The sequence below is a fragment of the Dicentrarchus labrax genome, unplaced genomic scaffold, assembly GCF_905237075.1.
Source record: "Dicentrarchus labrax unplaced genomic scaffold, dlabrax2021, whole genome shotgun sequence".
Lineage (NCBI taxonomy): Eukaryota > Metazoa > Chordata > Actinopteri > Moronidae > Dicentrarchus > Dicentrarchus labrax.
Genome location: NW_026136704.1, coordinates 32,506,858 through 32,521,460, shown reverse-complemented (window position 1 = coordinate 32,521,460; position 14,603 = coordinate 32,506,858). Strand labels below are relative to the sequence as shown.

The 14,603-nt window shown below is 38.5% G+C and overlaps 1 protein-coding gene across 1 annotated transcript; it reads right to left on the bottom strand.

Moving 5' to 3' along the window:
- Nucleotides 1-11,892: 11,892 nt before the first annotated feature.
- triap1 (TP53 regulated inhibitor of apoptosis 1) lies at nucleotides 11,893-13,336 on the bottom strand. The gene has a single exon (XM_051399745.1). It carries the CDS (start codon nucleotides 13,240-13,242, stop codon nucleotides 13,018-13,020), a length of 225 nt encoding a protein of 74 aa, XP_051255705.1. The 5' UTR covers nucleotides 13,243-13,336; the 3' UTR covers nucleotides 11,893-13,017.
- Nucleotides 13,337-14,603: the final 1,267 nt, after the last annotated feature.

Genomic DNA, 14,603 nt, shown 5'->3' with positions numbered 1-14,603 from the left:
TGACCTCTGCAGGTCAATTCAATTCAATTCAATTTTATTTGTATAGCGCCAATTCATAACAGAAGCTATCTCAGGACACTTTTCAAATAGAGCAGGTCTAGACCGAACTCTTTAAAACATTAATTACAGAGACCCAACAGTACCACCATGAGCAAGACCTTGGAGACAAGGGCAAGGAAACACTGCCTGTTAAAAGGCAGAAACCTAGGACAGATCCTCCGGCTCTAGGTGGGTGGTCGTCTGTCTCGACCAGTTGGGGTGAGAGAGATAGAGACAGAGAGAGAGAGAGAGAGAGAGAGAGAAAGAGGGTCAGTGTCTGTATCATCCAAAGATCATTAACTTATGTAAGAGAAAGACACTCTGTAGTGATATACAAACTCCCAGCAGAGTTGTAAACACAACCATGAGGTTATTGGATCCATTTATAATAAATACAATAGAGGGTCTGTTTTATTTAAGTTGATCTCACAGTTCATCCGGAGCAGCTCTGAACCCACGATCCTCCAAGATCCTGCACGAGCCAACATGAAAACATTTATATTTATCTCAGGATCATTCTAAAGAAACTTATGAGCCAGGAGGTCCGTCACATTACGCCTAAAACTCAGCGTTTGGTTCACTTCTGAGAAGAATTGTAAATTGTTGAAAACTTTTAAGTAAAGCTAACTAAATATTTCCCCTAACCTTAACTCAACTGTCGGAAATTAAGTTGCACAAACACAATTTTGTAAGCTAAAACACATTCTTGATGAAAAACTTTTTACCAGTTTATTTTTAATAATACAAATTAAAATTAAAGCTGCAAGCAGCGTTGGGCGGGACCTCGCACTCCACGCTACTCTCACGTAAATCAGCTCAAAATCGTCACGCAGCGCTTACTTCCTGTTGCCAGTAGGTGCCGCTATCACTATGTCTGAATGTTGTCATGTAGACGTCGTGTTCAAGACGGGATTGTTATCAAACCCGTGACGTTTCGTTGAGATTGGACCACGCACGCTGAAGTTATGAGGATGTGTTCAGGGTGAGACTGTTACAGAATATATGAAGTTTATTAGAGATTGGACATTGCACACTGAAGTTATGAGTTCTGTTTTATGGCGAATCTGCTGAATTCTACAAGTTGTCACTGGCACACGGTTTGACGTACAGTCACAAATAGCTCGACTTTTTATTACGGTCTCCGCACAGTGATTTACCATGCCACCAGAGCACCACCCAGTGGCAGATTGTTAGCACATTTTTTAGCGAGCCTCAGGGAGCCATGGGGAAGCATCGTACCAAGTTTTGTTTTAATCACACCTGCTGATGTGGAGATATAAACTTCTTCATTTTAAAGAGCGCCACCTTGTGGTGATGGCCTGAAATTGTGCACGATGCCTAAGGAAGACATGTGGAACTATGGACCCAAGTTTGGTGGCAATTGGACATACCAATGTGGAGAAATGGTCCACTTCCTGTTTTTACCAAAATCTATTGGAAGCTAATTTTATAACGAGTATCGAAATTCTTTGAATCACTTTTTTTCCAGGACAGTCCCCAGATGCTACGTGAAAAGTTTCGTGTGAATCGGACAAAGTGCATAGGTAGTTTATGGACAATTTGGGCTCTAGCAAAAAAAAAAAATCCAGGTGAAAATGGGTATGGTCTATATGGGGAGATTCAGCTCCATTCACCGAACACGTTGATATAAGGTTTTTGAATGTGCGACAAAAGATGCGGAAGTTATTAGCCTAAATGCAATTTCTTGACAATAGCGCCACCTAGTGGCTGATCCAAAAGCGACGCATAGAATATAAAATTTTTCACCAGCCCTGACAACTTGAGTATTCGCATATGTTCAGGGGGGCAAAAATGCAGTCGAAGTGGCCTAAAAAGAATAAGAAACATAGGAAATACAATAGGGACCTGCACGATCGCTGGCTTGGTCCCTAAAAATACAAAATGAACTCAGTGTCACTTCAAATCACAAAAGCTGCTTGATCAAGAATGTTTTTTAATTTACACAAATTGTGTTAGTTTTACTTCAAATTTTCAATTTCTGAGTTAAATCAACTTTACAAATGCTGAGATACAGGCCTACTGTGTGTATGTTTAAAAATCAAGAAGACCTTGAGTCCCCCCAGGAAGCTTTTGCGACCCTTTGTAGGGCTCCCGCACCCCTGGTTGGGAACCACTGGTCTGGGCCTAATAATCAGGGATTGCAGGAATCCAACCCACAATAACAGCTTCTGCGTCTTACTGTTACAATTTTGTTTAATGTCATCAACTAGAGTTACGATATCATTAGATAGCGAGTTATGGAGGTAGTTAGGGTGAGTTTAACATCAGATAATTGCAGGTCATACAGGTCTGTGTTTGTGTGTGTGTGTGTGTGTGTGTGTGTGTGCAGATGGAACTTATTCAAACCTTCTCACGCTCATGATGTGATAATCATAGATGCTCGTGCTAACTCTTGGCAGTGTGAATCTCCCCGAGGGGAATCTCCAACTAGTGCAATTTGACATGAAGTGTCTCTGTGTAGCTGCTGTAGCCCTGACATGTCGTAAAATTTTTGAGGAAGCTTCAGTAAACGCCATAAACGCACAGCAACCTATGCCAGAGCTGTGGTTTTTTGTTTGTTTGTTTGTTTTGCCAGAGCTGTGGTTTTTTGTTTGTTTGTTTGTTTTGCCAGAGCTGTGACTCGAGTTGCAGAGCAGAATCTTACACAAACACAGCCTGACGCACAGCCACCAGAGGATGGCCTCTTGCCAACATTCACTTGGGAATAATTGAAAACACTTTTCACATTATATATATTGAATAGATGTGCTGTAAAGCTGGAGAGCTGCACCATTCCCACACCTCTGCAGACTCAGTAAGAGAACTATTAAAGTGTCACTGGACCGTTACAGGGTCAGTCAGGCAGAAAGTTTTGATCCGTGTCTGATAATCTCCTGATTTGTTGTCATTGACTCATCTTACCAAGAAAGACATATTTTGGCTTCATTTTTAGTGGGAAGAAGTTGAGTCACACCGTCCATCTTCTACATGTTGATGGATTTTACACTAAACTATGAACATTATATTCCATTTAATTGATTTTATTTAGACATTAAAATACAGCTTTAGCTGTAACAGTAAATAAAGCCATTATGCGGTCATTATAACAAGTAAAGGGAATCAAGGGCAGTTGTATAAAGATGCGTCTTATAAAGGTGGCAGCAGTGAAGTGATTTTCATTATCAACGGAGAGGTGCAAGTTCCAACTCCTGTGCACTGCCAAGGCACCCAACCCCTAACTGCTCCCTGGGCAACTATGGCTATATAGGACTGGTCACATGCAGAAGACACATTTCGTTTCATGTATGTAAAATGCTGTAAATGCTGTGAAATGACAATAAAGAATATATATATTTGCACTAAATATGATATATTACATTAAATCTGTATTTGTTATTGTTTCATGTGTAAAAATCTGAAATAGATGAGTAAGTAAGAAATTACAATAGTTATATACCTTGTCAAGTACCATGTCCTGTTTAGCTCTAACTGCACTTACTGTGGTTTGGTTTTGTAGTTAATGCAATTTTTACATAGTTTTTACAACAGATATATGAGATCTATAACTTTGTCATGATTCTGCTGAATATTAATTTTCTCTCATTGTAAAAAGCAGTAAATTATATATTTTAATTAGCTGCTACTGGTAATCAGAAGAATAAGGATATTCTGTAAATATTTATATAAATATATGAAATTGTGGTGTAGGTCAAATAGGAAAATACTCCTATAGAAGTAATAAACAGTAAAAACTAAAACAATAATTACATCAGTGTTTCATTTTATTTTTAACATGTTAATCTTCACAAATGCTGAACAAGGTGTTTTGCAGTATGTTAAAGATAAGCAATTGGTCAACTTTATACAAAAAGCAATAAGTGCTTTTAATGTCTTTCAGTTCATTTTACTTGTTCATTGGGAAAAATCCAGTCTGTCTTGGGCTTGCACAAGTGGATTGAAATCTGGCTGAATGTCTGAGGTGGATATGTGAAGAACAGCTGAGAGGTGATCATCAATGATGGAGGATCTGTATCTGGATTTGTTGAACTTCATCACTGAGAATGTCTGTTCACATACGTAGGTGGATCCAAAGAGGACTAGAATCTTCTGAGCATGCCTCCTCATGTGTGGAAAGTTCTCTTCTTTGAGGGAAGCGTAAAACTCAAGCAGTGGGTACATTATCCACGCTGCAGGTGAAGGGAAAAGAAACCATGTGCATTTCACTCTCAACTGTTTTAAAGTGTTGGCATCACCCTGAAAACTCACCATGCAGTGCTTCTAACATGGATAAGTACATGTGGAGGTGATCAGCTCATGGTGTGGCTTCCTTCAGTGTTGGCAAGTGGGTGAGAATGTTGTCCTCTATTCGGCTTGAGAGAAGCTGCAACTTTCTCATGAAAGCCTTCACTGTGCTGAACATTTCATGCACAAAAAGGCCCTTATATTGCAGTTTGACATTTAGTTCATTCATTAGTGGAGTCACATCTACAACCAAACCAAGGTCTGCCATCCAGTCTGCATCTGAAAGCTGGGAGATGTCATTTCCTTTCTTCACACAGAAGTCACGAATCTCTTCTCTCAGGTCCCAGACACTTTTCAGCGCTTTGCCCAGGCTGAGCCACCTGATAGCTGTGTGGTAGCTTATGTCACGATGTTCAGTCTCATCTTCCTCCAAAAGTGCAACAAACTGTCTGTGATTCAATGCTCTTGCCCTGATGAAGTTAATTATTTTAGTTACAACATCAACAGCATGGTTCATTTTTAACACTTACACTTACACAACACTTCCTGATGTATAATGCAATGTAACATTTTTCCCCGTCAGATTTGGACAACCATCCGTTGTCACACCGGCCAGCTTGTCCCATTTCAGTCCCAACAACTCCCAAACATGCATTTACCTCTGTGAACAAATCCCTCCCAGTTGTTGTCCCTTTCATTGACTGCATGGCTGCCAGCTCCTCCGTGATTTTAAAGTTTGTAGTTATTCCACGTAAGAAGATGAGTAGCTGGGCAGTGTCACGTACATCGCAGCTCTCATCCAACGCCAGGGAAAAATAGTCAGAGTTGACCGCTCTGTTCTTCAGCTGAAGCTCCAGATTTCCTGCGATGTCCTCAACCCTCCTCATTACAGAACGTTGGGAGAGGGGCACGTCCAACAAACACTCCTTAATAAACGCTCTGTCACACATTTTGTGGGATGTAACATAGCTTGTCTTTACAGCTGCATCTCTGGATGTGCAAAGTTTAAAAAGTCCTTGTTGATTTCGCAGCTTAGCTAGCAAAGCATCCGACTCCCTTGCACACTCTTGATCAGACAAGTTCTTGTATTTCTCCTCGTGTTTGGTCATGTAGTAGCGATTCAAATTTTAATCCTTAAACACAGGGACCTGTTTACCACAAACTAAGCACACGGCTCTACCTTTGACTTCTGTAAATAAATATTTAGCAGTTCATGTCTTGTTGAAAACGTGGGATTCAGTATCAACTTTTTTTGGGAAAAAAAAATAGGGGGGCTCACTTTTTTTTTTTTTCCCCTCCATTTTTTTAAATTTAAAAAAAAAAAAAAAAAAAAAAAAATTTAAAAAAAAAAAAAAAAAAATTTTTTTTTTTAATATACTAATTTATGATCAGAATCAGAATCAGATTTATTGCCAGGTAGGTTTTTACACATACAAGGAATTTGTCTTGGTGCAATGGTGCTTAAAATATACAATCACACACACAAAAAAATAGAAAGATAAATATATAAATCACACAAAAATATACAAGTCACACAAAAATCACACAAGAATAAAGTACTTTTTAAAAAATATATAGATAAATGAAGATAAGAAAGATAAGAAAAGATAGGAAAACTGTACAGAAGATGGGAGTGCATTAATGTAATGCATACTGTATATACAGGGTGGGTATGAGAGTCAGTGACATTGGGGGGTCAGGGCCTTGTTAAAGAGGCCAGCTGCAGACGGGAAGAAACTGTTTTTGTGCCGAGAGGTTTTGGTCCTGATGGACCGTAGCCTCCTGCCAGAGGGGGAGAGGGTCAAAGAGTTTGTGACCGGGGTGGGAGGGGTCAGCCACAATCTTGCCTGCACGCCTCAGGGTCCTAGAGACGTACAGGTCCTGGAGGGATGGCAGGTTGCAGCCGATCACCTTCTCAGGGGAATGAATGATACGCTGCAGTCTGCCCTTGTCCTTAGCAGTGGCAGCAGCGTACCAGATGGTGATAGATGAGGTGAGGATGGACTCGATGATGGCGGTGTAGAAGTGCACCATCATCGTCTTTGGCAGGTTGAATTTCCCCAGCTGCCGCAGGAAGGAAGGCAGTAAGTACATCCTCTGCATGATTGACCTCATGCAGGCCGGACATGGGGTACGCCACAAAGATTTATGTTGCAGATAAGAAACGAACCACTCCCTCCTGGGCCGTGAATTCTGGAGAAAACGTAAAAATATATCCAAAAACAAACACGTGAGCCCCTTCTTTGGGATTTGATGAATTGAGTCAGAAACATCCAGATTCAGTCAAACTGCTCGGAGATTAAAACTGATCTCTTCTGTCCCTTTTTATTAATGATTTACTGCATATGTTCAAATTCTTCTGTTCGTCTTTATAATGATGACACTGTTATTTATTATTCTAACTCTGATACATCTCAAATCCAGAATTCGTTTGATTTCAGCTTGACCCAAAACTGGTTTCATAACAACAGACCTTGTATTGAATAAGAAGAAGTCCTGCAGCATGGTGTTTGGTATGCGACATAGCTGTTCAAATTCCTGTGATTTTTTTGATGATGGCTCACACCTTGTTAAAGTTGATTCTTTAAATATCTCAGACATGCTAACTGTTTTACATTTCAGGTTAGAAAAAGAATAACTTCTCAGTTGATGCTACCTATTATTGATTATGCTGACATATGCTCTGCTTATTTCCATATTAGATGAGAGGTAACTGCTGTATTTTGCATTTCATCATCAACGTCTAAACCACTGAAGTAATAAACAAATAAAATCTATAAATCACAAGAATAAATAGTGATAATACAAATACGACTTTGTTATGTGATATTTCTGGGTAAGAAATTGTAATTTACGAAGGAGCCAGCCCTTTTTTCAGTTGGATTAACTGGACTATCTAAACATTTTAGATGATTGCACAGTTTATATAACTGACAGAGCTTCTGTTTAGTGTTTTAAACCTGCATTCTATGTAATGGCCGGGGGGGAGCACTATTGGCTGCAATAAAACACCAAAAGTATTGAGTCTTATGGAGAAATGAGCCATCAGTAAACAGTTTCCTAATGAGTTTATGGTCTCAATCTCTATAAGTAGCAGAGTACAAGAGTAAAATAGACGATAATGCAGGGTATGGTTCGGGATGTTCAGTGACGTCACAATAGGTTCACAGTTGCTTCAGACCTATTCGGACGACACATCGTCCACAGTCCAGTTTGTTTGAAGCCTTTGGTGTCTTTTAAAAGACACAGTAGGTTTGGGGTGCTTTCACTTATTGCAGCAGCAGCGTCTATAGCCTTTAACAGCAATAAATCTTGTCGCTGGAGCCAGTGCTCATCCAAAAACTTGAGTCATCTACAATGACTCCCAAATCTCGACCTCAAACAAAAGACACATTCATGCAGATACTAGTTTAGATAACGCCTTTGTGGTTAAAAGTCTTAGAAATTATTGCTAAAATGTGAAAGATCTGGCATCTGCAGTGAATTTCCGCTTGAGATATTTAGACCGAAATTATGCCAGATACAACGCCCGGCGATGAAAAGCTGTTGGCGGGATCGAATCAGTCAGTCGTGTTTTGCGAAATACATAACACCGAAGATCAATGGCATGTTCACTCATGTTTTCGCTGTCTGTATAACTTTGTACTTATACTGCCAACAAAACCAGAACGCAAAATACACCAAACCTGCCCTTGCAAAAGTTTTAACTTACACAACTGAGTTTAACATTTTTATCAGTTTCAACACTTTTTTTTGAGTTAAATTAACTTATCTGGTTTTACAGTGTAATCAAAACTTTCAAAATTATTTCGTTTTCATCACAGATATGAATGAAATACTGAGATATCGGTCTGCTGGGCATATTTTTCAAGCTTTCTAGCATATCTTAAAATAAAAAAAGGCAACGCAACCCCCTTGTGAAGCTTTGGCGATCCCAAGTGGGGGTCCAGAGCCCCAGGTTGGGAACCGCTGTCCTAATAGATAAAATCAACATGCTGTTCTTATTTTATGGTATTTTACTGTCAGCACCTGGATGGTCTGCTCTCATCTATAGAGTCAGAAACATCTGGATCTGTCGCATAGTCGCAGCTTCATACGAGTAAATGAGTTGCTCCAGTCGCTCCAGGACAAATGTTTGGATGGTTGGCCTCCTTCGTTCCACAGCAGTGACACATTGGGAGAATGTTTACTCTCCATCATTTGAGCTGTGTGAGTCAGGCTAAGCTCTGGGCTTGTTGGTACGTGTTTTCACCCTGAAGTTAAATATGATCTCCCCTCTTTGACTCTCTGCCACACATTTACTGTAAGCAATTATCTGCATTTCTATGGTGATTAAAAAGCAGTGAATTCAATTTCCTCTAAAGTTCTTCGACAGTATTAAAAACTCTCACATTTCATTCATTAAGAGTTTGTTTCCATAGCCATCTGCTCCGACTGAAACAGTGGTTTCATCATCTACACCGGTGAATTAAGGATTTATTTCCACCAACCCAGAGTTGGCAGGAGTTTCATTTTGTTTCTGTAAAATCTGGTGGAGAGTGATAGTGATATTACGGCTGTTTGTGGTTAAACTAAAGGTCTATCTCTGTAGGGATCCTTTCCATAATGCTGTCAGACACTGACAATAACAACCTGAGTCTGTCAGTGACAGGAACTACTACTGTTAGTGGAACAAACAACAACTACTGTTAGTGGAACAAACAACAACTACTGTTAGTGGAACAAACAACAACAACTACTGTTAGTGGAACAAACAACAACTACTGTTAGTGGAACAACAACAACAACTGTTGTTAGTGGAACAAACAACAGCTACTGTTAGTGGAACAAACAACAGCTACTGTTAGTGGAACAAACAACAACAACTACTGTTAGTGGAACAAACAACAACTACTGTTAGTGGAACAAACAACAGCTACTGTTAGTGGAACAAACAACAGCTACTGTTAGTGGAACAAACAAGAACAAACAACAGCTACTGTTAGTGGAACAAACAACAACTACTGTTAGTGGAACAAACAACAGCTACTGTTAGTGGAACAAACAACAGCTACTGTTAGTGGAACAAACAAGAACAAACAACAGCTACTGTTAGTGGAACAAACAACAACTGTTGTTAGTGGAACAAACAACAACTACTGTTAGTGGAACAAACAACAGCTACTGTTAGTGGAACAAACAACAACTGTTGTTAGTGGAACAAACAACAGCTACTGTTAGTGGAACAAACAACAACTACTGTTAGTGGAACAAACAACAACTGTTGTTAGTGGAACAAACAACAGCTACTGTTAGTGGAACAAACAACAACTACTGTTAGTGGAACAAACAACAGCTACTGTTAGAATCTCAGGACAGACAGAGAGAGAGAGACACAGAGAGAGAGAGAGCAAGAGAGAGACAGACAGATAGACAGGTGCACAGCAACAACAGTATTGGCAATGGCAATCTAGCAGGACCATGGCAGGAGGCTCCACCAGGATCCATGAGAACCTGCGAGACGAGAAAGCACAAGAACTCCGGGGAAGAAGTGAAGTTAGTAACATGCATTAATGGAACATGAATGAGTGCAGAAAGAGAGAGGAAGAGAGGAGCTCAGTGCACCATGGGAAATCCCCCGATAGTCTAGGCCTATAGCAGCATAACTAAGGGATGGTTCAGGACTCACCTGATCCAGCCCTAACTATGAGCTTTATCAAAGAGGAATGTCTTAAGCCTACTCTTAAATGTGGTGAGGGTGTCTGCCTCCAGAACCACAACTGGAAGCTGGTTCCACAGGAGAGGAGCTTGGTAACTGAAGGCTCTGGCTCCTGTTCTACTTTTAGAGACTATAGGAACCACAAGTAGCCCAGCATTCAGAGAACGTAGTGTTCTAGTGGGGTAATAGGGTACTATGAGCTCTTTAAGATATGAAGGGGCCTGACCATGAAGAGCTTTATAGGTGAGGAGGAGGATTTTAAATTCTATTCTACATTTTACAGGGAGCCAATGCAGAGAAGCTAGTACAGGAGAGATGTGATCTCTTTTTCTAGTTCCTGTCAGTACTCGTGCTGCAGCGTTCTGAATTAATTGGAGCGTTTTAATGGACTTATTGGGGCAACCTGATAATAAAGAGTTGCAGTAATCCAGCCTTGAAGTAACAAATGCATGGATTAGTTTTTCTGCATCTGTCTGTGATAGTATGTGTCTAATTTTTCTAATATTACGTAAATGAAAGAAGGCAGTCCTAGAGGTCTGCTTTATGTGGGAATTAAATGACAAATCCTGATCAAAGATAACTCCAAGATTCCTGACAGTGGTGCTAGAGGCCAAGTTAATGCCATCTAGAGTGACTATATCTTTAGACAGTGAGTCTCTAAGGTTTTTGGGGCCAAGAACAAGAATTTTGTTTTTTTCTGAGTTTAACATCAGAACATTGCAGCTCATCCAGGATTTTATGTCCTTAAGACATGTTTGTAATTTAGATAATTGATTAATTTAATTGGGTTTGATTGATAGATATAACTGCGTATCATCTGCATAGCAATGAAAGTTAATGGAGTGATTCCTAATAATGTTGCCTAAAGGGAGCATATATAAAGTAAATAGTATTGGTCCAAGTACAGAACCTTGTGGAACTCCATGACTAACTGTAGTATTTATTGAAGATTCATCGTTAACATGTACAAACTGCGAGCGATCTGATAAATATGACTTAAACCAGCTTAGTGCGGTTCCTTTAATGCCAATTTGATGCTCAAGTCTCTGTAAAAGAATATTATGGTCAATGGTGTCAAATGCAGCACTAAGATCTAATAATACAAGTACAGAGACAAGTCCATTGTCAGAAGCAGTCAGAAGGTCATTATTAACTTTAACCAGAGCTGTCTCTGTGCTATGATGAACTCTAAATCCTGATTGAAAATCCTCAAATAAACTATTGTTATGTAAAAAGTCACACAACTCTTTGGTGACTACTTTCTCCAGAATCTTAGAGAGGAAGGGGAGGTTAGAAATCGGTCTATAGTTGGCTAAAACCCCTGGGTCAAGAGTGGACTTTTTAAGAAGGGGTTTAATTACAGCTACTTTAAAGGACTGTGGTACATATCCTGATAATAAAGAAAGATTAATCATACCCAGTAAAGAAGTGCCAATTAAGGGTACAACTTCTTTAAGCAGCCTAGTTGGGATCGGGTCTAATAGACAGGTTGATGGCTTCGATGAAGAAATGATTGAAGTTAACTGATGAAGATCGATAGCAGAAAAAACCAACAACTACTACTGTTAGTGGAACAAACAACTACTGTTAGTGGAACAAACAACAACTGTTAGTGGAACAAACAACTACTGTTAGTGGAACAAACAACAACTACTGTTGGTGGACGGACTCTATAATAATAATAGCACAATGTTTCGAGGCTATTTTCTTATCTACCTCTGTGAATTGAGGATTTATTTCCACCAAACCAACATTGGAGATTGTTAAAAAGAGCTTTTAAAGAACATTATAAATGAAATTTCAGACATATTTTACATTCAGAATTGTAAAAAGCACAAAAGGATATGAAGTAAAATCTGTGTTGGTTCCACGTCGTGTGTCATCGACACATAAACACATAAACACACATATACTGTATTCAAGAAACTTTATTAATCCAGCCAATTCTTCAGACCTGTCTCCTGAGAGGCTTCACTCAGGGGAAAGAAAACATCTGTCCTCATTTATTTTAAGGACAGTAGCGCCATGATTACAGCTGTTGACCCTTTTTAACTTTACTGTGTTTTACATGAATGCAGCACAATTAAAAAGTTCAATTTCTTTCACAGAAACTAAATAATAAAAATAATAAATAATGTAGCCACATGTGACAGGAATTTAAAGAGGAAACATGGTTGTGCAGCGCTGCTTCCCAACTGACCTCTGACCTGGTTAGCTGTTTTTCCGTTGAATGATGTAATGGTTATTAACATCTGCAAATGTCTCGTTTGTGTTCAAAACCCAGAACAGAGGGAGCTCGCTGAGACAAAAACAATAATCTGTGTTTACTCGTTTAATGACTGCAACGATTATTGATTAATCGACGCTACCGGCAGCAAACACTCATGTTCAATAAACTCAAACAGAAACAAGTGAAAAGGAACATTCGTTGATCGATGTGATCGTTATTATTCCAGTTCATCTTTTAGTTTATAAAATGTCTGAAAACAGAGAGAGACGTCTCGTTAGTGTCCAAAAACCCAGAACAGAGTGATCTCACCGAGACAGAGGAGCAGCGACCAGACACAGTTCTAATCGATTACAACCGATTATAATCGATTATAACTGATCATAACTCGATTACAATTGATTATAACTTGATTATAACTGATGATAATCGAGTTATAATCAATTATAACTGATTATAATTGATTATAATTGATTATAATCAGTTGTAATCGATTATAATTGAGTTATAATTGATTATAATCGATTACAATCGATTATAATTGATTACAACTGATTATAATTGATTCTAATCGATTATAATTGATTATAATTGATTAATGGCCTCTACCAGCAGCACATTCTTCATGGTCAACACAGAGAAACAACAGAAGCAGCAGCAGATGAAACTTAATGAAACTGTTCTGGGATCAGTTTAACTCCTCTTCCCACTGCGCCATCAGGCCTGCCTCTGCGCATGCTCAGTGGGGCCTCCACGGTGGGGGACGGCGTGTGGATCGATGGATCGACGGATCGATAAGGGCACATTGCGATCAGCTCTCGGGTTTGTCCTTGCTGGGGCCCATGAAGTCCACCCCGTCGATCGGGATGTCTTTGTCCCGGATGGCCTTCTGCACGCAGCGCTGGTACTTCCGGAAGCTGTCGGTGCACGGGTCGCCGCTCCGGTCCCCCTTCAGGAACTTCTCGGCGAACCAGCGGTTGAAGCACTGGTCGTACTCCCGCTTCAGCTCCGTGCAGGCCTCCCCGACGCTGTTCATGTCCGGCAGAAAGTCCTCAAACGGGGCGAGGACGGACGGGATGTGGACGTCTGTCTGCTCCGGCGGACATGCGCACTGTGCGGCTCTCCGTGAGCCGCGCGATGTGATTGGCTGGTTCGAGAACGGCGGCGAACGTCACGACGTGTCAGAGATTGTGTGCACGCGGGAGGGATCACTCTGAGGAAGTTTGTTTATAGAAAATAATTACTTTTAAAGTAATAGGTCGAGATATTAAGAAATATTATTATGAGATATTAAGAGATATTCAGTCAGTATTATGAGATATTAAGAGATATTATGAAATATTAAGTAATTATTATGAGATATTAAGTAATTATTAAGAGATATTAAGTCATTATTATGAGATATTAAGTCATTATTAAGAGATATTAAGTCATTATTAAGAGATATTAAGTCATTATTATGAGATATTAAGAGATATTAGGTCATTATTATGAGATATTAAGAGATATTAAGTCATTATTATGAGATATTAAGTCATTATTAAGAGATATTAAGTGATTATTAAGAGATATTAAGTCATTATTATGAGATATTAAGAGATATTCAGTCATTATTATGAGATATTAAGAGATATTACGTCATTATTATGAGATATGAGATATTAAGTTATTATTATGGGATATTAAGAGATATTAGGTCATTATTATGAGATATTAAGAGATATTAAGTCATTATTATGAGATATTAAGTAATTATTAAGAGATATTAAGTCATTATTATGAGATATTAAGAGATATTCAGTCATTATTATGAGATATTAAGAGATATTACGTCATTATTATGAGATATGAGATATTAAGTCATTATTATGGGATATTAAGAGATATTAGGTCATTATTATGGGATATTAAGAGATATTAAGTCATTATTATGAGATATTAAGAGATATTCAGTCAGTATTATGAGATATTAAGAGATATTATGAAATATTAAGTAATTATTAAGAGATATTACGTCATTATTAAGAGATAGTAAGTAATTATTATGAGATATTAAGTAATTATTAAGAGATATTCAGTCAGTATTATGAGATATTAAGAGATATTAAGAGATATCAGGTCATTATTATGAGATATTAAGAGATATTATGAAATATTAAGTAATTATTAAGAGATATTACGTCATTATTAAGAGATAGTAAGTAATTATTATGAGATATTAAGTAATTATTAAGAGATATTCAGTCAGTATTATGAGATATTAAGAGATATTAAGAGATATCAGGTCATTATTATGAGATATTAGGTCATTATTATGAGATATTAAGAGATATTAGGTCATTATTATGAGATATTAAGAGATATAAGGTCATTATTATGGGATATTAAGAGATATTA

Bases quoted from the DNA above. Each gene is read 5' to 3' on its own strand.
- triap1 (XM_051399745.1), bottom strand. From the start codon at position 13,242: ATGAACAGCGTCGGGGAGGCCTGCACGGAGCTGAAGCGGGAGTACGAC.